This window comes from Castor canadensis, chromosome 4, assembly GCF_047511655.1.
Source record: "Castor canadensis chromosome 4, mCasCan1.hap1v2, whole genome shotgun sequence".
NCBI classification, from domain to species: domain Eukaryota; kingdom Metazoa; phylum Chordata; class Mammalia; order Rodentia; family Castoridae; genus Castor; species Castor canadensis.
The window spans coordinates 118,753,249-118,777,365 of NC_133389.1; the positions used below are offsets into that span (position 1 = coordinate 118,753,249).

General features: G+C 37.5%; 1 protein-coding gene across 1 annotated transcript in view; it reads right to left on the reverse strand.

Moving 5' to 3' along the window:
- The window catches only part of Grb14 (growth factor receptor bound protein 14), a 107,577-nt gene extending 86,059 nt beyond the window's left edge, over positions 1 to 21,518 (reverse strand). Inside the window, exons 1-2 of the mRNA XM_074070975.1 lie at positions 21,147 to 21,518; positions 19,765 to 19,897 (exon numbers count right to left, since the gene is read on the reverse strand). Of these exons, the coding sequence (XP_073927076.1) occupies positions 19,765 to 19,897; positions 21,147 to 21,337 (324 nt within the window). The 5' untranslated portion in view covers positions 21,338 to 21,518. The remainder of the gene's footprint in view (positions 1 to 19,764; positions 19,898 to 21,146) is intronic.
- Between the last annotated feature and the right edge of the window lie 2,599 nt (positions 21,519 to 24,117).

Genomic DNA, 24,117 nt, shown 5'->3' on the forward strand with positions numbered 1-24,117 from the left:
CCAAGAGACACAGGTTCCACCTCTCAGTGAAAGGTGTAGCACAGACTTCAGAGCCATCTTTAATACACCATACCCTGTATCTAGGAATTGACACCATTAGTGATAATCCTTACTCTTCAATGTTTCATAGTAGAAACTGAAGAGATAAGAAAGGACATAGTGTCCTTAACTTCACCCAGAAAGTTCAGTTTGATAAAAAGAATGACAAAAAAAGCATTCCTTTTCTGCTTAACCTAGCTCAAATTGATTTATTCAGCTGTAAATAATAAAGAATTAACTGATTAACATATATATATGAAAAGTGCTACATAATATTACATTATAAACAAAGACATTTGCCACAATGCACTAAGTATGAAAGAAAAGAAAGAAGTGACATGATATAGTCTGAATGACATATATCTTCAACGCAGGCAAAACACTACAAAATTGTATTCAACAAATCATCTGCAGTCTGCTAATTCTAGTTTCATAATGAACTAGCCCTAAGGCATACTAGAATCTTAATTCTCACAACTGAAAAACAACCATCACCCTACAGGAGATGCTAGCTATAGTCACTGTTCATAATATAATGTGAGAACATGAAAAGAAACAGGATTCATTAAATACACATTTAATATATTTTCTGCAAATAATTACCTTGTAAGAAATTCACATAGTCCTTTATTCAATAGATCATTTGTTTCAACAAATGATATGTCTCTACTAATCAAAATGAAATGAATTAATAATGCAAGCTAGAATAATTCACGTAAAAACAATCAGGACACAGGTTCCCTGTGTCGTTTAAAGCATGCCCCCTCTGCTGTGTGTATTTGGAACTATCCAGACAAAAGCACATTTAAACAGCACCCCCCAGTGTCATCTACTTCAGCAACCACTTCAGAAGTCAGGAGCAATGATACTTCCCATTGCCATAGCAGTTCCTTATTAAACAATAAATGCGCCCTTTAATTTTAAAGCCAACCCAATTCAAAATCCAAGCAAAACCTAATCAGTTTTTAAGGTGCAGTAAACAAGTTACACAAGTGTTATCCTTAGAAAAAATATTATAAAACCATAAATATGTATAAAGTATGTGGATGTAGGAGTAACACCTCCTACTGTAAGGATGGCAGATTGCCCAATTTTTTCTCTGGAGTGGAAATGCTGTTCTTCCAAACCCTGAAATCAAGTTATATCAGGATTTCTTCAAAGGTGTTCTATAGACAAAGCTGGATCAGAGTTGTAAGAATCTCCTGGGAAATGCCTGTAAAAATTTCTCAACCTATAGCAAGAGACACTTCAAGTATGAGACCAAAGAACCTGCACTTAGAAAATGCTCTAGGCATTTTCAAACCACAGAGGTTTGAGAATTGCCACCCTGAAGTACTATAAATAAAACAACTTTTCTAAGATTGTAGGAAATAAGGATAACTACATTGATAAGGAAAGAATTACTGATTTTTTAAAAAATGGAATTATAAGCAATCTGTAAACACTTGAATCACTTTTTAATACTATACTTGAAAAATATGACTTGAACTCATTTATAGCTCCACATTTATTCAAATGGTAACTATCTGACTTGCTAATGGTGACCACATAGAAGCAGGAAAGGTCTATTGCCAAATCTCTACTGTCTCAGCAGGTGACCTGAGCTGTGTCGGGAAATAAAACATTGAGAAAATGCATTCCTTTCCGCTCCATCTACTTCTTCTCTATGCCATTGGGCAGAATTTTTACTAACTTAAATCTCAATTAAATCCCAGACAAGGATGTGTCAATGAAAATTAATTTAATACCCCAGAGTACAGCTAAACTCTTTCAGTCAGTTTACATCCTGATTTTAAAATAATCCAATTTCCCTATTAGTTTCTGAAAATCATTCAAAAATCCCACAAAATAAAAAAATAAAGACTTCCGACATTTCCAGAATCAATAGCAAAAAGAGTTTTTCATGCTTCTTAAAGACATTATAGCAATACTGTAAGAAAAATGCTATGAAGGTAGCTGGGGATCAGTATATACCCAATTTGGGTTAGATGTATAGTTTAAAGGATGACTGAACAGTGCCACAACCCATGTTTCACTATATAAACAGCTACAAAATTGAAAACATGGAGAAAGTATTTGTATGTAATTTTATTTTTAAACAGAACTCTACCTATCAATTTTATGTTAGGTATTCAGAGCTGAAATTGAAATCTGAAAATCTGGGTTAAAGTCCCAGCTCTGATAGACATTATCTGTATGGTTTAAACTTTGATATTTAGCTCTATTGTTTTCCATCTGCAAAACTGGCATAAAATTATTCTACTTAGTACATTCAGATGTTAAAAGGAAAAAAATGATAACATCTTTGAAAGCATCTTAAAAATTGTGTTGTCTCTAATATAAAGGCATGATATATGCACTTTGTTAACCAGTGTTAGAGAAAAGAGTTCACACTGCTTTCAAACTGAACAGACTTCTGGGCCCTGGTGGCTGATGCCTGTAATCATAGCTACTTGAAGGCTGAGATCAGGAAGATCATGGTTCAAAGCCAGTCTAGGTAACGAGTTTGTGAAACCCCATCTCCAAAATAACCAGAGCAAAATGGATTGGAGGTGTGGCCCAAATTGTAAAGCACCTGCTTTGCAAGTACAAAGCTCTGTGTTCAAACCTCAGTCCCACCAAAAACAAAAAAAAGAAGAAAAACTGTGCAGACCCTCACAATTCATATGTTAATTGCTTTCATGAGTCATTTTCCTCAAAGAAGTAAAAAGTCATTTTAGATTTGACTTTTTTAAAATTACAATAATTTTATATACCAAGAAGTAAACTCATCAATATACTCAATACAAGGAATCTTTGACTAAATCTAAAACTGTTTCTACTCCATTAAGCATACTGTTTGTGTCATGTAAGAGGAATGTCTATTCAATGTCTGCCTCTAGAATTCTACTTTGCTATTCTGTCTGTAGTATGAGCCTGGTCCATTTTTAAATCTTTATATGTTCATCTTTAAAATGTTTTTTAAATAAAAGGTAGAAGAAAAAAGAAAGAAAGAGGGGAGGGAGGGACTGAAGAAAAAAGGAAGAGAGTGAGAAGGGAAGGAAGTGAAGGAGGGAGGAGAGGAAAAAAGGAAGGGAGGGAAGGAAAGCAGAAAGGACTGCAGGAAGGTCAAAAGTCTGCAAATATCAGTAATAAAAGGCAATCTGAGTTTGGATTCTCTCTCTGCCACTTCCTACCTGTATAATTTCAATCAAATAATATTATTTTTCTTTGTATTCTTGAATGAAGACAGCTATACCTACATGATGGAAAGCTAAGAGGTACAATTACTATAATGAAATAAATTCTATGATGCCTTGACATGTTGGAATAAGGATCAAAACTGAGATTTAAATAAAGATGGAGGCAAGATTCTGCAAAATTTTTTGCAATTAATTTTTCTAACCATTATGCACAAACTTAGTATGGACATAAGAAAAAGCATTTATATAGGGATTTTATTGATTTTGAGCTAAATTAGCTCATTAGCATTGAAAATTCTTAAGAGAAGACTATGCATCTGATAGTCATCTATCAGATATTTTGGTAACAAATTCTAATCATGAGAGTGTTATCTGAACCCTCTGTCCATCCAGCAAGTATTTGTAGAGGACCTACTATGTGCCAGACACTAGAACTCAAAAATATATTGATATCAAAGGCAGATATAAGATATGGTTCCTGGTGCCCCCAGAAAGCTTCTGGATCTCAGAACACAGCTAAGTAAACAAGCTGGTGTAAACAATGTAATTGAACTGGTAGGTTAACTCTAAGCAGGGCATCTAATGCTGATATAGTAGGAGTAGAGAACACTCTCAGCTGATACATCAAAAACATGTATTTGAAACTAGTTATTTAAAGAAAGAAGAGTATTGCAGGTAGGCTTCACACCTTCTCTTATAAAGTCCTAACCCTCACCAGATCAGGTAAAGCCAGGATTACAGAGGTGGTGCTAAACAGTACCTCAAAGGCCCTGTTAAAATCAGTATTTGAACAGAGAAGGGAAATGCATGAAATGGTTTTAAGAGAATGACATAATAAGGTTTGTCATTCACTTCAATCTACAAAAAGGGTCATAAAGAAAATGTTTAAAGCTCTGATGAAAGAGATGATTAGTGAATGGTAACAGAATGGCTATTCATTTGAAAAAAAATAGATTCCTATCATATTATAAATCAGCTAGGCATGGTAGTGCACACCAGCACTCAGGAGGATGAAGTAGAAGGATCATGAGTTCAAGGTCAGCCTGGGCTACATAATGTCTTCCAGGCCAGTCTAACATACAAGAGCCTGTTGCAATAGTGAGTAAGTAAATAAGAAAATAAAGAAAAAAGGAATGAAGGACGGAAGAAAGGAAGGGAGGGAGGGAGGAAGGAAGGAAGGTTGGTTGTTTTAGAGACCCACGTATGAGAAGTAAAATGTTAAAATAATTAGATGAAAATACATTCACTACAGACAGGGAAAATTTTCTTAACTAAGACACACAAAAGTACAAAAGTAGATTCAGCTAAATTCAAATATTCTATCATAAGAGACACTATAAACAAGGTTAAAACAAGTCACTGTTATTGAAAAAATAGAGCTGCAACATTTATAGATAGCAAAAGACTGCTATTAGTACCACATAAAAGGCTCTTACAAATAAGTTTTTAAAAGAAAAAATGACATAATAGAAAAATACAGTCACTTCACAAAGAACAGACGTGAATGGTCAGAAGCAAATGAAAAGATGCCCAGTCTTATAAGTAATCAAGGTAATACTAAATAACAATAATTAAATTTCATTATACTGGTAAAGAGGTTAAACTCTTAAAATTCCAGCTGCTGATGAGAATTTGTAGGAAAAAGAAAAGATGAATGAAGGGCCAACAGGTACAAACACTTTGGATGGCACTTTGGCAATATCTGGTCAAATTGCGCATGCACTTTACATCCCAGCTGTTGCATCCATACAGCACAGAAACGCCCTAACACAGATGCAGGGACCTACACTACAATGTGGGCTGTTATGATGGAAATTTTCTTGAGTAGAGAAACAATGAATAAATTATGATGTATGCGTACAGTGAAATAAAATTAATTAGATATACATTCACTAATATGGATTAATCAAAAATATCAAATGAAAACAGTATGTTACAGATACACATATGTACCATGTGTTTTTACAAAATTATTAAAACATGTTATAGCACTATAGTACTATATATTGTAAAGGTATGAAAACAAGGAAAGAAAAGATACCCACTAACCTTAAATCAGTGGTCCTCTCATAGTAGAAAAAGGAGAAACAAACCAGGATAGAGAACAAAAGTACAAAGAGAGAGCAACCATATACTATACAAATAATCTCTTATTTCTTAAAAAGAAAAAGTAGTTTCATCTCTACATGTTTGGAATTATTTCATGGTGTGAAATATATCCTCATGCTGCAACATGAAAAAAACAGATACAAAAAGTCACATATTATATGATTCCATTTTTACAAAATTTCAGAATTGATAAATCCATAGACACCATAACACAGATCAATGGTTGTAAGTGGCTGAAGAGTGGGGAGTGACTGTTTAATGGTTATAGCACTTCTTCTCATAGTAATAAAAATGTTTTGAAACTAGGTAAGTATGAAGGCAGGACAATACTGTGAATGAGTACAGCAAATATTAGTGACTGAATACTTTAAAACAGCTAATTTTATACTCCATGTAATTTCCCTCCTCAACAACAAAAGAACCTTTTAAAACGTATTACCCTTCTAGAAGCAGAAGGTAACTGAAAGTTGAGTAACCAGTGAGGGGAGTCCAAATTAGTGGTGAAAGAGATGATTTGGTTTGAAATACTGCAGTGTCAGCGAGGTTATGAAAAGAAGATAAATCCAAGAGTTGCCTTCTCAAAGAGACTTGGTAACCAACTGGTGAGGAGAGATAGGAACAGAGAGACTAAAGGTGAGCTACGATTTGTGATTTGTGATGTGGTTAGAGAGTATTCCATTTCCAATGAAGAGAAACTGACAAGAAGGAGCCTGTTTCTGAGGAAAAAATATTAATTCACTAGGGAATATGCTGAATTTGAGATGTCTACAGGCTGTGTAAGTGAAGATATTGAGTAGACAGTCCAAATTAAAATTCTAGCCTAGACTTACAGTATTACAATTGAGGCCATGAAAGTAGATAAGATCACACAGTACAATGAAATAATTTTTAAGACGAAACTCTAAACACCAACACTATAAGTCTCCTACAATAAAGACATGAAAGAGGAAGAAGTTAAGAAAGTGTTTTAGGGAGGAAAGACTAGTCAAAAATGTCCAAACTGCTCAGACATCAAAATAAAAACTGAGAAGTAGATGCTCAGGAATAGATGGTTTTCAAAGACTTTAGTGAGAGCAATTTCCTACCAAGAATGCAGAATGTAGATTAGAAAATACTCTTCAAAACTCAATAGTCTCAATATTAACAAAACAAGTACCAATAAATTAAACAATTTCTAGAAAGAAAGAACTTTGGCTAGAGAAGAAATGAGAAGAAACATAGAGATGATAAACAACCCTCCCGAGGGTTACCAAGAACTCTTGCAGAACTAAAAACTACACTAGTGTTTCTCAAATGTTCCCATCAGAGCTACCCAGAATGGAAGAGGGCAGTTGCACAACCATTGCCATCTCAGGGCATGCAATAATGCTAAGATGTTGAACATGCTCTTAACAATCCATGTTAATTATGATTCTACTCAAATACAGGATTACTGATCCTAATGCAAAAATTATTTTCCTCAAATTTTCAATTGAAACTAACATTTCAAAAAGGTGTTTCATGCGGCCTTTCCACAATCCTCACACATGCCATATAGATTCCCACTGTGTATTATATGTATTATAGATTCCCACTGTGGGAAATAGGGAAGAAATTCTTCTTCCCACAAGTGTGGGAAGAAATCTTCAGAAAACATATCTGACAGAACACAAGACCTGTAAGCTACTACATGAGCTGTAAATATTTCCTTCATTTTCCTTAAAACAATTATCTTTCAACCTTTAAAGTATGTCACCTGTATCATGGAACTGGGTGGTTAAATCCAAACAGGAGAGGCTTTATGCCTCCTTTTCATCTTCCTCAACAAAGTGTCATAATTTATTAAGTACTGTACCCTGGAAGATTGACCCAAATACCTTCAAAAATGTAGTTATTTTCTCTGAACCTCTCCCATATCTTTCCTGAGGTTCAGACATGGTTTTGTAAAGAAGCCCTTATGCTTTTAGGACAAAGGCAGGTTCAGCCTAAATGAGGTCATTAAAACAAAACATCAAGTTCCCAGTGCCCTAAGATTTCAAGCCAATGACCTACAGAGTGTTCCAGCTGATCCTGATTTCCTTGGCACAGTCAGAGTACTGTAATATAATGCAAAATGGCTCTAAAGAGAAACCAGATACAGGATAGAGTCTTGCCAATACACAGTTAAATAATACCAAAGTAGCTCTTTCATCTGAATACTGTGCTTCTCACACATATGTCACCCTTCCGAAGAATGAAAGCAATCTTTCACTGTGGATGTGAGTTGACTGAAAAGGCTTTACTAAACTCAGCCCTCAAGTATATGTGCTTTTTAACTGGCGTACATGTGCTGGTAAGGCTGAAAATACTTACAAGGAGACCAAAGAGACAAAGAAGGGGACTTATCCCGAGCAAGGCGAATCCAAATTTAGAATGTGCTTAGAGTGGTAAAACAAGACCCAAATGTACATCCTGACCAGGAGTTCTTCTGCCTTTAACAATATCAGTCTCCTTCTCAAAAGTAAAATTCACATTTCCAAGTTTTTTTACAAATTTCATACCATTTATATTAAACTATCAGTATATTACTAAATATTTTCCATTCCTTGCCTTAATAACAAATACTTCCCTGCTCCTTCCCCATTCATTTATTCACTGTTGTTTTCATTCATTCAGCAAGAATTTAGTGAGGGCCTGTTAAGTGCCAGGCATTGTTTACCTGCTAAAAACTGAGTAAAAAGACAAAGTTCTTACCTTCACAGAGCTTATATGCTAGTAGGAAAGGGCAGGTGGAAAACATATATGTGTGAACATATACCAGATTATAGCAAGAGCTAGAAAAGAAAATTAAGCCAGGTAAATGCTCTAGTTTGGATCTTGAATGCATGCAAAAGGCTCAGGTTAAAAGCTTGCACCCATAGTACAGTTGGGAAGTGGCAGATACTTTGAGACTCAGGACTAGTAAGAGGAAGTTAGTTCATTAGGGGAATGCCTGGAAGGGGATACTAGAACCCTGGCTTCTTCACTTTTGCCTTCATCACTTCCCATCCACCAAAAATTAAGCAGCTTTGCTCCACCATGTATGCTCCATCATGTATTCCCCACCATGTTGTGCTACCTTTCCACAGGCCCAAAAGTCATGGGGCCAAGCAACCACAGACTGAAACTTCCCAACACTATGACCCAAAATAAACCTCTCCTCTTTTAAGTTGATTTTCGTGGGCATTTTGTTACAGCAATGAAAACTTGACTAACACAATAAAAGAGGAGTGCAGAGGTGGTGAAAGAGAATGCTAACCATTGAATTCCATTTGATCTAAAATCATCTCTAATGGTCCACCAAACAACTGTAAGTCAAGTAAGACCTCCTATAATATAATTGGGAAAAAAATTGAAAACCACCTAAAAAGACTTGGTACCTGATCAGATTCACTCCTTTTTCAATTCTTGGATACTTCAATTGACAAAGCTTCACAATGAGTGACTTATTATTCTTTCACATAAATGCAATTCTTTTCACTAATATACCTGGAAAAATCTGAAGAAAAATGCGATAGATTATCGTACCTTGGCAAAACTAACATACTCAAATGGTTTGGGCAGGATTTCTTTCTCTTTTTTTTTTTCATGAAATGCTTTCCTGATATGTTTTATATATTTTTTCATCAAAAGTTTAAGGCTTCAGACTTAGTTTGCTCAATTTAATGAGAAATGTTGAACATACATTAGAAAAGGTCCTCACTCTCAAATCAATCAGCCAAATCAAACTTGTAGTTGATCAGCTAAAGTTCAATTTTTCTTTGTAATTACATAATGGAGTTGGTATCATTCTGAGAAAAATAGTTAAAAAACTGAAAAAATAAGCTGTGGACTGCATTTTACAAGAGAAATATTTGAAAGCCGTCCAATCTTGAAGTAAGAGTTCTGAGCTATATGATGAAGTGCTAGGAAGTCACAAGATCCCTCTGGCGATAGTATGAGTGTACATTTCCACCTCTGGGTTTCAGCTTTGGATGTAATTAAGTAGAAACCAAATATAAAATAGAAATAGCCCCATTAAATGTAATGCTGATCATGATAAAAATTCCTTATGCTTTTAATGAAAGCAAACTTTTTTAAAAAATCAGTCTAGCAGCTATCATACAATTTTTTAGGAAGCAGAAACTATTGAGATATTTTATGATGAAATAAGATGAAGACTGAGTAGAATTAAAATAAATAGCTCATAATACAATTTACTAAAATAGATTTAACCACAATAGAGAAATACATAAAAATATGAAAAAAAAATCATGTAACTTTAGTTTCACCAAATTTATCCTAAAAACTGTAGTAGTTCCAGAAAAGATTTCTGTTACATTTAAGAGAATCAGTCACTAACTGTAGTAGATGCTGTCAACCAAACCCACTCCCTTCTGAGGGGCTGATGCACTCATTCTCCCAGTACCAGTTAGGAAGACCTTGTGGCTAAGGCCTCCTGTCTTCCCTTCTACTCTGCTAAAGAGAGCTACCACATAAATGGATGGAATTGGAGAACATCATTCTGAGTGAGGTTAGCCTGGCTCAAAAGACCAAAAATCGTATGTTCTCCCTCATATGTGGACATTAGATCAAGGGCAAACACAACAAGGGGATTGGACTTTGAGCACATGATAAAAGCGAGAGCACACAAGGGAGGGGTGAGGATAGGTAAGACACCTAAAAAATTAGCTAGCATTTGTTGCCCTTAATGCAGAGAAACTAAAGCAGATACCTTAAAGCAACTGAGGCCAATAGGAAAAGGGGACCAGGAACTAGAGAAAAGGTTAGATTAAAAAGAATTAACCTAGAAGGTAACACCCACGCACAGGAAATCAATGTGAGTCAATGCCCTGTATAGCTATCCTTACCTCAACCAGCAAAACCCCTTGTTCCTTCCTATTATTGCTTATACTCTCTCTACAACAAAATTAGAGATAAGGGCAAAATAGTTTCTGCTGGGTATTGAGGGGGGGAGCGGGAGGGGGTGGAGTGGGTGGTAAGGGAGGGGGTGGGGGCAGGGGGGAGAAATAAACCAAGCCTTGTATGCACATATGAATAATAAAAGAAAAATGAAAAAAAAAAAAAAAAAAAAAAAGAGAGCTACCACATCCAAGGTTGGGCATTTCCTAGGTAACCCATTCTATGTATGCCCCAATTCTGAACAATTCTGCAGGGTCAGCCCAGCTCCAGAGTTCTTATGGGATGTGTTGAGAACTTCAACACATCCAACACTCCAACACTGCAACTGCATCACAGCCCACCATCTTCCTGTATGGATCGATACCTGATTCCTACAGTATTATTTCCAAGATCTCTTCCAACGAAACTTCCTGCAGGCAAACCTATGCTCCAAGTCAGTTTCCCTGGGAACCTCAATTGTAGCAGTAACCTGTATCATGTCAGGTGTTTGTAGGCACATTTTCTTTCAGCTATGTATTAAGGTATGCACACTGAAATACACAACATTCTCAATATTCAATGTTTCTTTTTCAGTGATGCACTCTTTGCTTTGTTCTTAAGAAATTCTCTTTTGAGAGTTGTTATATCTTCTCTGACAACAGTTTGAACCTAGAAGAACTGAAGTCAAAAACTAAAAGTGGAAAAGGAAAATTACCATCAATCTCAATAAAGAACATTTAAAGTGGACCAGAATTCTTGTTTCTGGCCATGATTCACTCTTAAGAGAAACAGAATTAAGCACCAAGGTTTAGTGGAACATGTCTATAATTGCATTCCCAGAAATAGGGAGGCAGAAACAGGAAGATTAGAAGTTTGAGGCCAGCCTGGGGAACATGGCAAGACCCTGTCTCAAATTAAAAAAAAAAAAAGAAAAGAAAGGGGGAAAAGAAAAGGAAACATGATTTGTGGTGTTTTGGTATTTTGACTAATCACTATAGGAAACTTTCCCTGTGTGTGATGCCCTGGAAGGTTATACGCCCCAGGCTAACACTCCAGGTGAAAAGGCTCCATGTTCTGGAGAATCTGAGTTCTCCAGAAAATAAGTTTTAAGAAAAAGTAAATATAGAAGATGACCTGGAAACTAATCCTTTAAATCTGTGAGTTTGTATCCAATTGGAAAGTCTTTGTGTATATTTTAAGAAATATATGTCTCCCCATTTCCATGTGATGAACTCTGCCTAAATAATTCACCAATGACATTAATAGTTAATAATTAAAACATTTGCTGTCATCTACCCTTTAAGAGACTCAAACCCCCCTGACATTTTCATTTAAATTATTTTGAGGATTTTATGAATACATAGTAAATGGGAAGAAAGTACAACAGCCCACTGAGCACACCTCACTTGGGACTACACATATAAAAATAATGCATAAAATCAGAAATGTCTCCACTAATTTCATTACACATGATCAAAATTTCCTATGTGTTAATGAAAGCAAAATATTACATTGCTAAAATCCAATTACTCTAGGATCTGAACATATAATTTTGCCTTTAAAAATATAATATTATATTTAAAAATATAATATTTCAATAGAACTGGGAATATTTTGTTAATTTAATGAGGAAGATAACTGATAAAGATTAGAAGAAATATGTCAAAACAAAATTTGATAAAACTTGCTTTTATGCATTTATCTGTAATAATCCATTTACTCATTCTTTCAACAAAAAAGCCTAAGAACAATGAACCCAAGATAATTCATTTGGATGGAAAACCAATAAATAATTACAACAAATAGATAAATGAGTCAATTCAGATTACAATAAGCACAGCCAAGAAAATAAACTGAATACTATGATAGGGTAAAAAAGAAAAAGAAAAGCCAGACTACTGAAGATAAACTGGTCAAAAAAAAAAAAATGCCGCATGGTATGATGATCTTATTCTGATCCCTAAAGAATAAAGAGGAGTTATCTAGGGAAATAAAGAGCCAGGGAAAGATTTTTCCAGACAAAGAACAGTCAAACCAAAAGGAAAGAGGAGAGAAGAGAGAGGGGAGAGGAGAGAGAGGAAAGGAAGAGGGAGGGAGGGAGGGAGGGAGGAAGGAAAGAAGGAAGGAAGGAAGGAAGGAAGGAAGGAAGGAAGGAAGGAAGGAAGGAGAAACAAGAATTTGTCAAGTTCACAGCAGATACAATGTGGCTCAGGTATAATGAACAAAGTGTAGAATGCAGGTAAGGTTTAAGAAGCAGACAGGTCCAAACCACATAAAGTGCTGTAGGCCAAGTAAGAAATGTGGAATTTACTCTAAGCTATCCAAATTTTTTTACCAGGGTGTGGCATGCTGTGAACTATGTTTCTAAAAGTTCCCACTAACAAATGCATGGCAAATGGTCCAAGACAAGTTATTGTAGAAGCAAGGCCATTTCTGGCTTCTGCAGGTGAAAAGAAAGTGGTTAAAATTAGGATTATAGTAGCAGAGATGGAGAAAAGTACACAGAATCCAGTTTATTTTGCTGAAAGAAGTAACTAGACCAGAAAGCAGTTTCCTTGGTTTATGTCAACAAAAGAATGGATGAAGGGTAGACCAAGAGGAATTTAGAAGAAAACTCAGGGGCTATGACCATTACACACTCCTCAAGCCAAGCACAACTAAATGTATATTGGACCTATGCCAGCCCTGAATGTTCACATCTAATCTTACACCCTAAGTTCTAAGTTTACTTGGTTCTGTACTTTGCCCACATACCTCAAACTTCCAAATAGGATGCAACTTTTTCATTCTAATAGTTAAACCTTGACTTTGATTCACAATTTTTAATTTAAAGAGACCCTCCTGTACCCATTGTCTCTATAAAACTCTATAAAGGCAGCTTATGGGATACTGTTTGCCTTCTGGCATCTCAAATGTGCTCTTTATTAAAGTAGGTATGATGACCACATGGGAAGATCTTAATGGAGACTAAGAGGAATGTCAAGAACCAGTGAGACCAAAGACATTCTCATGACTACAATGGACTGATCCATGCTTTAGGATCCAGCTGAATCACTTGTCCTGGGGACAGAATAAAATTATCAACCCTCAAGGCCCAGAAAATAAGTGCAATGGTCTGTTATCACATCACTCAGCAGCAATAGGATGATACTAAGAACTAGGTTTGCTAAATCCCAGTCCCTTATCTTTTAGTCACATCATAAGGATCCACATCTTTCCATAGACACAATATTAAAAGTGTTGCATGGATGTTTTATGTGTACTATTCGTTAGAACTACGACAGGTTAAAAGAAAATCCTTTGACTGACTGGCCTGCTAACCTAACCACGAACATACAGCATTACATTTATGGAAACATGTTTGTGAATAAACTACCAATTTATTAATGATCTTTTGGAACACAAACATTTGTAAACTAATTAATAATACTAAACCTCCTATCTTTGTTTATTCTTTCTGTGCCTTTGAAGAGTATTAAATGTGCAGGTCAAAAGGAAAAACAAGAAATAAAGGATTTCTCTAATTTCTCTTCTAAAATAACTATGAAACTTTCCCTTTATTCTTTGCTGTGACAAAGGCTTGTGGCCTTTCTGGGGTCTGCCTTGAGCTGTCCTGTATTTAAAGTGCTAAAAAGGTAAAGCTGAAATCCACTTATTTCCACTCCAACACACTTAAGTATATACTTTACCCCAGTAGAATTCATTACTGTCCCATATAAACTGACATTTTCAAAGCAACATTCATAAGACTGCAAAAATCTTCTTATATTAATTAAAATCCACATTTATATTGAACCATGAATGACTCCAATTTTTCTACCAAATTTTCTCTTGATAGAACATAATATATGCCCCTAAGGAAAAACAAAACAGAAGCTTGGCTTTCAAAAGTGAAAAACAGAACCTATAGAAGATTGGACTGCAAATATACACTGAGAACCAATCAAAATTGGAGGTAACCTTCAAACCGGAAATAAAAGGTTAACAAGTAGGAGATCTGCTAGGGGATTTAGGTTTTAAAGTAGGAAGAGACAGCTGTTTTCTGCCTCAAATGAAGATAACTAGCATGAGGTAGAAAGGATCCTGATTTGGTAGCTCCCACAATCAGAGACTGAGGGACCTCACTAAGATGTACACTCAGGACAATGGCTCAAGAAGTTGACTGTGATGGAAGGTGGGCTGAGCCAAATCCACTGTGAAGTAAATATGCTTCATGTAAATTGAGGCAAAGGAGCTAGACACTGTGAACTAGACAGCAGGTAATCATATAGCACACCAATTAGTTTTTGTGCCCTCTTATTTTTTTGTTTGAAAATTTCCCGCAGGGCCTTAGCTGTCCATTATTCCTCTCTTTCTCACCTTATGCCACACCAACTAAACCAATACCACCTCACAGAACCTCCCACTCCCGTGCTGAGCGAGCAGAGGTCTCTCTATCCCTCTGGCCACAACCGATTGAATAAGCAATGGATACATTGGGATAATATCACTCTCCAGATACAAATTCCAGCCAATTACTAAGTACTGGACCACTTAGTAATTAACTTAGGAAAACTTAGGGGCAGCTGTTCATGAGCAGTAATGCAGAGACCATGTGGTGTGCTTGAGGGGGAATAAAAGGGGGAAGGTGGTTTCCTTGATGTGTGCTGACACTCTAGTTCTCAGCTCCAGTCTCTCATGAGACCAGTGAACTTCTGGCCTTCAGGCACTAAAACATAACCTTTCAGACTAGTTCATTTGAAGTTCATCTCCAACAATCAATAAGTAGCTACAATAACTACTAAAGTCCATTTTCAATATCCCCACTTTTTCTCAAATAAATAGATTTGTCCACAGTTTTGCAAGGTCAGATTGACACAGTCTGAAAGTGGTAGAGAATAAAAATAGCACCAATTTTGTACATGTCAGAGAAAAATATATAAAAAGTCAAATTTCCCAGGAATTATTCCCACCAAGAACCCATTATTCAGTGGGTTTTGCAAGAAGTCCAAGTATTCTGAGGAAGATGGTTTAGTGACCACACTTTGAGAAGCACTTCTCTGCAGGCTACTTTAACACTGTAGATGTTAGAGATCTGTACAGTTTTAAATTCTTCTCCAAAAAAATGATATTCATCAAGTACCAGCACTCAAAAGAAGAAAACTGCTGTTACAAAGATAGATTTGTTTGAAACACAAATAGAAACAAGTATTGTTTCTATTACTCTTTCTGCATATATATTCGTGTTTCATTTCACATTAAATGGGATTTTATAAAATAGCTTGGAGGGCCTAAACACAATTTATGTTGTTGCTTCCATCTGAAAATGAATCAAACTTTCAAAGAGCTAATTTGCAGACTTTTGAAACATAACCCATTTGTAATTTGAGGATTTCGTGTGCCATTCCAACTGAGAAAATTTGATTATGGATGGCTTTAGATGATACCAAGGAATTGTTGTTATTTTTGTTAGGTAATAATGGCATTTGGGTTATATTTTTAAATGTGTTTTTCAGAAATACATACAAAACTAGGCAGGTCTGTAATGATAGGATATTTAGGACTTACTCCAAAATAATTCAGCAAAGAAAATGAAAAATTTAAGGAATAGATGAAGAAAATGAGGCAAAAATCTTGATAAGTGCTGTGTCTAGAAAGCTGAAAGTGTAAGGGTAGAGTTTATGTCTTCCTGTGTCTATGTATACTAGAGAAATGAGCATATAAGAGTTCAGTTAATATAGCAGCCACAAAGATCCCTTTGACCACAAATACAGGTTCAGTACATACAAACTGGAATAATTATTGGTATCACAAAAGAGTGACATAAGAGGCCTTTTAATTTGAGGACAGAGACCTACTTTTCCTTTGAAAGTCCTTGAAACATTAGAGAAAAGGGAAATCAAAGACAAAGCATATGGAAAGCTAATTTCTTAATTATTTGGAAGACACGCTTTATCTTTTTTGAGATGTACAAAAAAAGCTTACTTCACACAGAATAGACCAGATGAGGTGTGATAAGGTACAAAACATATATAATATTTTTATTTCACTTAACTTAAACTGTGGAAACATGGGTAAATCACTTCCAGTTTTTACACATTCATTTTTAAATCTTAAAATTTAGATGACAGACTCACTTCCTACGGTTTTCATTGGCTAAAATGCAGTGGAGTATATACATAAAAACTGTTAGTATTAATACTAACAAATATCACTTGATAGAGCCAATTATTTGTTGGATTTTTAATTTCAATTTCAGTAGAGGAAAAACATAGAGAGTTAGTCACATTTTGGGAAAGAAAAAAAGAGAAGTTCCAGGTCCTTAGAGAAATATTAACAAATGGTACTTGTCACCCCTGCTAGTCTTATATTATGGGTGATATAAAGTGTATTAATTATAGTACTTTTATGGTCCTTGCTTTCTTTGGAAATTGTATCTTCTTTAAAAAGTTACTGTCAAATCTTCAAGAAATCCAGATTTCAGTTCCTCATTACGCCACTCCTAGCCACCTACCATTTCTTAGGCTCAACTTATACATATGTAAAAGAAGAGCAGTAGACTATATGACCTCAAACATCTCTCCTTACAGTTTTTCATAGGATTTAATCTTTAATATGTTCAGAGACTTCATTCTGCATTAGTTCTACTATATAGTTTTGGGAAGCAATTGGCCATAGCTCCCACATGAACTGTGTCTAAGCACAAAAATTATTTGAATTTGAAAAACTGTATTACTGGCAAACACAAAGAAATAGGCTTTATGTAGTCAGCATCAATAAAAAAAGGCAGAGAAAATAAAGAATAAAGATTCTCATTCCAGTTGTCTTTTTAAAATAATACTAAAAGCCTACAATATTGTATACTTTGGGACATGTTATCTGCAGAGATAAAATGCATCCTATTTGTGGCTTCAATGTACTTTACTACTTATGTTTTGTATAGGCATCTCAAACTGTAACATATATTATTATTGCAAATAATAATATATTATTATTACATATATGTGTATTTGTATGTGTACTTTCATTCAAATGTAAATAACCAGTAACAATTCTTTACTCTTCCTATGGGTAGAAAAGAATGGTTAAGCAAAACAGATAAAAGAGAAAATAAAGAAAAGAGACATTATCCTGTAATGTTTCAGTCATAGATAATATTCATTAGGATAATACAATTAAATACTATCGTTTACATCATCTCAATTGAAGGCTAGAAATAATTGGGTCAGAAATACCATCTCGTAAAAAGAATATGTGGGTCACAAAGATACTGAGCTTGGGGAAATTACTGACACAGAGTCAAATATTCTCAAAACTTCCATCATTCCAAAGAACATGTACAAAAGAATAAAAACAAAAGGATCAGTTTTAAATGCAAAGTCTAGGCGTGTGGGAGGAACATAAAAGAAAGTAAAATGGAGCCTTCTTCCACAACTTTAGAGTGGCTCAAGTGGTAGAGCACCTGCATATCGAGTGTGAGGCCCTGAGTTCAAACCCCAGTACCATCAAAAAATAAAATAAAAATAAAAAATAAATATATATAGGATACCCTTTTCTTCATACAGTCCCCTGCTCTGGGGCCCAAGAAGATAATGGCAAGAGGTGGTCTTCAAAATTGGTACACCCATCTGGGATTGGTCACTAGAAGTCAAGTCAGGACTCTGTTCATGAAACAGTACAGCTGCTGTGTAGGGACATTACTCTTGGTCCCACTGGACACAGGACTCAGGGCCAAAGCAGGAAAGCTACTGGACTCAATAACAACACATAGCATTTTTTTCAATTTTCCAATTTGTTAAGATAACCTGAAAAAAAATGTAACTCTCCAATCCATGTTACTCTGGTGGTTTGACCATTCAGATACCCAAACATCCTGCCTTAACCCTAACATGTTACCCACAGTCTTTCTTTTTCCCTGTTATATTATCGTGAACATACCAACACTTACTTGAGCTTTCTATTCAAAACAACCCCTGTGTCATCAAGTATCTCTGAGACATAGTCATTCTGTGTTCATTCATAAAATTGAAGTGAGAGTCCAGACCTCTCTCTTTACTTCCTATCCCCTGTTCAACCCCTACCCCTATCCCAAACAAAAGTCACACTTTGGTAAAACACTCATTGGCTAGCATTTCTTCTTAGTTAGGTCCCTGGTGCCTAGCATGGTGTGAGAAATGTGGCAAGCCTTCCATAACAAGGAAAATTATCCATTAAATTTCTCTAAATGAATATAATGTCACCATTAGACAACTCCTTTTTCACTCTGATGATACAATCCAGAATCAGTTTTCCACCATCATGGCACACAGTCAAATCAATCATCCCTATTCCCATTTTATATTCTGACCCAAAAGCCAAACTCTCAAAGGGCTTAGATGTTTTAGTAGGGCCAATTTTATCTTGAGATTTGACTTTAAACTTCACCCTGATAACAAAGTTCTTGAGAGATTACCTTCTTTGCCTATCTCTCCAGTCAAAAATTATAGTTCAGTTAAGCTATCCCCTCCAAAGTATGTGTATGTGTGTGTGTGTATCAGACTTCATCAAAAGACAATGTTTCCTACCATCTTTGTTATTGCTCTATTTCATTAACAATTCACCTACATCCTAGGGTATTTCCTCCATTCCCAAAAGTATAAATGCAAATCACTGAATCCATCAGAGGTAATAAAGGTATAGAAAAAGGCAAGAGAAAAATAGATGGGGAAAATGACCAACTGTCCTCTACCCACACTGACCATTATGCCTCTCCTCACTATGAGTACCTAGCTGCTTACATTTATTGCTTCTACCCTTACAAGAACAAGGTGCATTTTGACAGACAAAGCTCCTCTTTGTTTTGCTCATTCAAACTTGAAGTATATGACAAGAGATGAGTATTCCAGATACACTGATCTTTTTTCTCAAAATGCATAATCATGGTGCACTGCCTCTTAGTTGCTTGGTCATCACAGTCTAATTTGTGTGTGTCAGTCTCAAACTAGAAACTTGAAAAGAAAGAAAATCATTTCTTAAAAAGTCTGTCTTCTAATCACATCATATGCCTTCTACAATCAGAGTCTTCAAAGTATGGAATTGACTGAAATGAAGAAGATAGGTCAAGCCCTAAACTCCAATTACCTTTTGCCAGATTCACTCTATCACATCCCTTTAGCAAATGAGGATGGCAAAGGCTGAAATGTGTAAGATGAAACAAGGTATTAAAGAAACAGTCAGTCTCCTGTTCACCCCACAACCACTGTCCCTCCCCTTTCCAAGTAAAAGTGGAACTTAAAATTGATAATCTATTATCCTATAAAACTCTCCTACCTACCTGAAAAATGATGATAGCTCTAAGACACTACTTTATATTTATGCTCTTTTAAGCCCTACTAAGAGGTAACTTTTTACATGCCATTATACAGCTGAGAAAACTGAGGCCCTAATAGAAAAGCAATTCCAAAGGGCTATGTCAGTCAGTAGTCATTTAACATAGGCAATGCTTCTGCTTAATAATATAAGCTACCAAAAATTTTAAATACCATATGGATTTAGAACTCCCAAGATATATGAATTAGAAAAATTTAAAAACCCATACCTGCTTTTTCCTTGAATTAGTTTTGGAAAATAGGCCTGCTGACAACACAGATGTAAATGGAGAACAGCACAACTCAGGAAAAGGATTTGGAATAGGTGGCATTTCCAGAACATCCAGATCTCTCTTTTTTCTCCTACACCAAGAGAACGTAGGATATAATTTACATAAAACAGAATGTAAAATATAATTGCTGTCAGGATTAAAAAGTGCTGTTGAGGCCAACATGTACCACTCTGTGACAATGCTAATGTTATATAAACTATACAGGAAAGGTCTGTAATGTACTTTCTGTGGATCGAAGTAAAATATGCTAATTATACGAATAATCTATAGTGTTCCTATCTCTTTTTTACCTTTAGAAATATCACTAGGCTGGAAACTCCATTTCCTGCACTTTTAACAATCTTTGTGAAGCAGCAATATGGATCATATAATTACTAATACAAAAATTATCCTGAGAAGCCAGACACTGTTATGCATCCATTAAACTGACAAAGTCTTTAAGTTTCATTTCGTGAATTCATCCCTATATTAAGTTACTAATCACTTTTGGAAGTTATGATTTATTAATTATAGCTTTGGTTCATCTCACTTCAAATTTCATTCACAATGTTTGCCCACACACAGTCTGCTGATTTTTCAAATGCTTATATACATACTAAACAGCAAGGCAGTGTTTCTGAGGAGGTAAGTTGATAGAACTTGCTTGTAAAAATGTACTGTAGTTCACTGGAGAGTAATTTGAACTTGACTGAATTCAGAGCACTTTGAAAATCTGAAGGAAAAGCAGTACCGTTTAAATGCATGAACATAAAGAAGCACAGATTATTTTTTGTACTGTTGTAGTCTTTTTCTTTCCTAAAGTATGTGCAACTCTAAAGGCACTTAGTGCTGAATGCTGTGGGGACTGGAAAACCTTTTAAAGCCTCTATTCTTTCCTGTGAACAGTAAAGACTGCTCAAATGTCAATCCATGCCTTGCTTCTCCAGGGTTGCTGTAATAGTCTGTGGGAGGTGATCCATTTATGCTTTGATTCTTTCAAACCTTGAAAATAAAAAGACTGCTTATTTTTTAAACAATGCAGGGCCACTAAGCAGCAGTAGAGTGTGGTCAATCTGGAGTTTGGCCTCATAGTTCATGATGTTGGGCCAAGAGAAAAGCTCTCAATGAAATGGTGATGCTATTTATAAGGTGCTGTGAGATCGCAATGTCCAGCTGATCCAGTAGGAGCCAGCTTAAAGGGAATTGTCTTATGAGACTTTCACAAACTTGGTCCAGCTCTGGGCACATGGCTCACCCCCTAGGTCCGCCTCTTAGCCTCCTCACCCCTTCGCCCGCTGCCAACCCAGGACACTCCCCCAGAGCCCTCCAGGGCTGCCTACCTGTCCGCCGCACAGCCGTGGGTCCCGTCCGGAGCGGGCAGGAACGCCCGCGCGTGCAGCCAGGGCGCCGGCACCATGTCGTGGGCGTCGCCCCTCCCCTGGGCAGCGCCGCACACCTGGGCGGCCAGGGGAGAGTCCTGGGCAGCCGCCCTGCCCGCGGCGCTCTGCCCATCTTGCAGAGAAGTGGTCATTGTCTCCCACCTGGGGTCTTGGGCGTCATGGGCCACCCGGCGAGTGGATGGAAGGGGATCAGGCAGCGAAAACCCAGGTGCCCGACTGGGCAGCCCGAGCTCCCTGCAGGTGCGGTGGACTCGCCGCCTGCGCTTGCGGCCCGGCGGCTCCGACGCGCGCCGGTGCAGTCTGCGAGGCGGCGGGGGAGAGGAGGGGGCGGAGGAGGAGGGTGGGGAGAGGGAGGAGCGGCTGGTGGGTGGGGGCCGCGGGGCGCGGCTCGGAGCGGAGGGGGCGGGGAGGGCGCGCGAGCGTTGGGTCGGCCCCGCGCGTGGCCCTGGACGCTCGGGGGCGCTGGCGTCGGTCCTCGGCCACCGGCCCGGTCCCACGCCTCGGCCGCCGGCTACTGGTGCAGCCACCGCCACCTCTCCAGGTGGGCGCTGGTGCACGCGGCTGAACCCCGGGTCCGGGCGGCCCCAGCGCCTCCGGAGACCCAGAAGAGCAGAGCGGGAGCTGTGGCTGAGCCGGCCCCGGCCGGCGGAGCTCTGGAGTCTGGGCAGCACTGACCCTTAGACCCTTCCATTCTTCTGTCACTGCGATCTGAGATCACCTAGGCTGTCGCCGGGCCGCCATGACAGGCCCCACAGTACTGGGAGGCCAGGGGATCCTGGGGCCAGGTTTGCACCAGCCCTTCCCCACGAACCTCTGCCCTTCTTTCAGCTGCCAGAGGTGGGGGTTGGGTAGGGAGCGATGAGAGACCGTGGAAACTATCATTATAGAAAACTACTGAGATGTTGAGAATTCTCAGTAAAGCACGAGTAAACCTGAAGGTGCCTGGAATTTAAAAGATTATTAATTTTCTTTAAAGAGAGCACTTTCCATTAATGAAGTACCACTCTGCCTTGTCCTATTCCATCCTCCTAACAGCTGCATCAATTAGATGTTCATCTCACTTTACACAAAAGGAAGTGGAGGCCCAGAGCCATCAAGTGCCTTGCACAACAGCACACCTCACTGGTGTAGTCAAGATCCTACAAACCCAGACTTTAAAATAGTAACTACATTGTGCCTCCCAGATACAGCACTGAAATTCAGGGAGCTGCTGTTTCTGCTCTTCCCGGAGGACGTGTCACCCCCCCCCCCCCGTGCAGTGTTCAGGGTTTCCAAATATTTTACACACTCTATGTTCTTTGACCAAATTAGGTAACATCTGTCCCTGGCATCTGTTTCACCAGGTTTTCTTAACCTCCATAACCTCTGCCCAGGGAAAGGTAAACACTGCCTCCTGAAGAAGCCAGAAATCTGTCCCCCAGCCCACCTCACATTCTACCCCTCTAGGGCACCAAACTAACCACTGGTGACACACAGAGTTCCCTAACTTCAAGGAAGAAAACTGGGGTACTTCATGAGGGGAGAAAAACTTTGAGTCAAAAAATGTAAGGATTCCAATTTCTTTATTTTCCTAATGTCAAAATTAAGGCCCAGAAAAGGGCTTAAGTGACCTGGGTCACATGGAGGTTGTGTTCTCCAAGATGCTTTATACAATGCAGTGGGCAAGCCAGGATGAAATGGTGACTTTCCTGGGGGACAAAATTAATACTAATTGTGGTAATAGCTAAAGTAACATTTTTTGATGATGTGTGTCATGCAAACTCCTCATCAGTTCAATTTTCAGAATTATGGTTTGAATTCTATGTGTGGTTTTTAAAATGAGTTTAATGTAAAAGCATTGAGATATATTGAGTTCATTCCAACAAAGTATAAATGAGGTATGTGTTTGCAAATAACTTGAACTGAAGAAACAAAGAAAAAACTAACTTTAGAGTTATTATCTTACTTTATTCAAAACTGTTTTGTAGCTGTTTCTCTTCTAAAATGATAAGGTTTAAACATAACAGCAGAGTTATCAATGGCTGTTGTTTCTACTCCCAGCAACTAAGTCAGTTTCTCTCTCTCTCTCTCTCTCTCTCTCTCTCTCTCTCTCTCTCTCTCTCTCTCTCTCTCTCCCTCCCTCCCCCTTCTCCTATACACACAGACTCTAGGTTTGTTGCCACCTTAATTTCTTAACCTCAAGGAAGAGTACTGGTTGGCTGGAATGAGATCCCAATGTGTCTCCCCTCTCCAGGCATTAGTGAGGATCCATTTGAAAGCTTTAAACTCCTCCTCTAGTCCCCATAGGTAGAAATTATAGTCTCTGAAATTACAGTTGCCATAGGCAAGAAAAAAAAGAACAGATCTTTGAGAATGAGATTCCAAATATTTTGTCTTACAGATTGGTATTGATTATTGAATTAGAATTAATATTTTGGAATAACAGGTGAACTAGTTTTCATATCCAAGGGGTTTACAAGAAATGATTCTAGATAAAGAACTATGCAGGCATTTTTCTATAAAAGGGAAGTTAATGAAGTATTATTATAGATTTTCCTCCCCATAACCTCAGACTTCTGGAACTATAAAGCAGATATGTTGGTACAAAAGAGCGGTACACTCCCCTGAGTGGTTTTTGTCCCTTTGGACTTCAACACTTAAAATTGCAGAGAAAGCAGTTCATTTCCTGATCCCTCCCCCCAGGGTGGGCCTTCTCTGTCCCTTTGCCCCTGCCTCTTGGGAGGAACCCTAGTCATCCTTGTTTCCTTGCTTTCCTTTCTCTCTGCTTGCAAAATCAAATTTCTTAACCCTTTATATCAGGAAAATAACACACATTAAGCAACAGAAGTTAGACAAACACTCAGGTGAGGTAATGAGGTAATGAATTGTCCGGTCTTTAGATGCTCCAGATGCCCCTCCCTCCAGTCCAGAT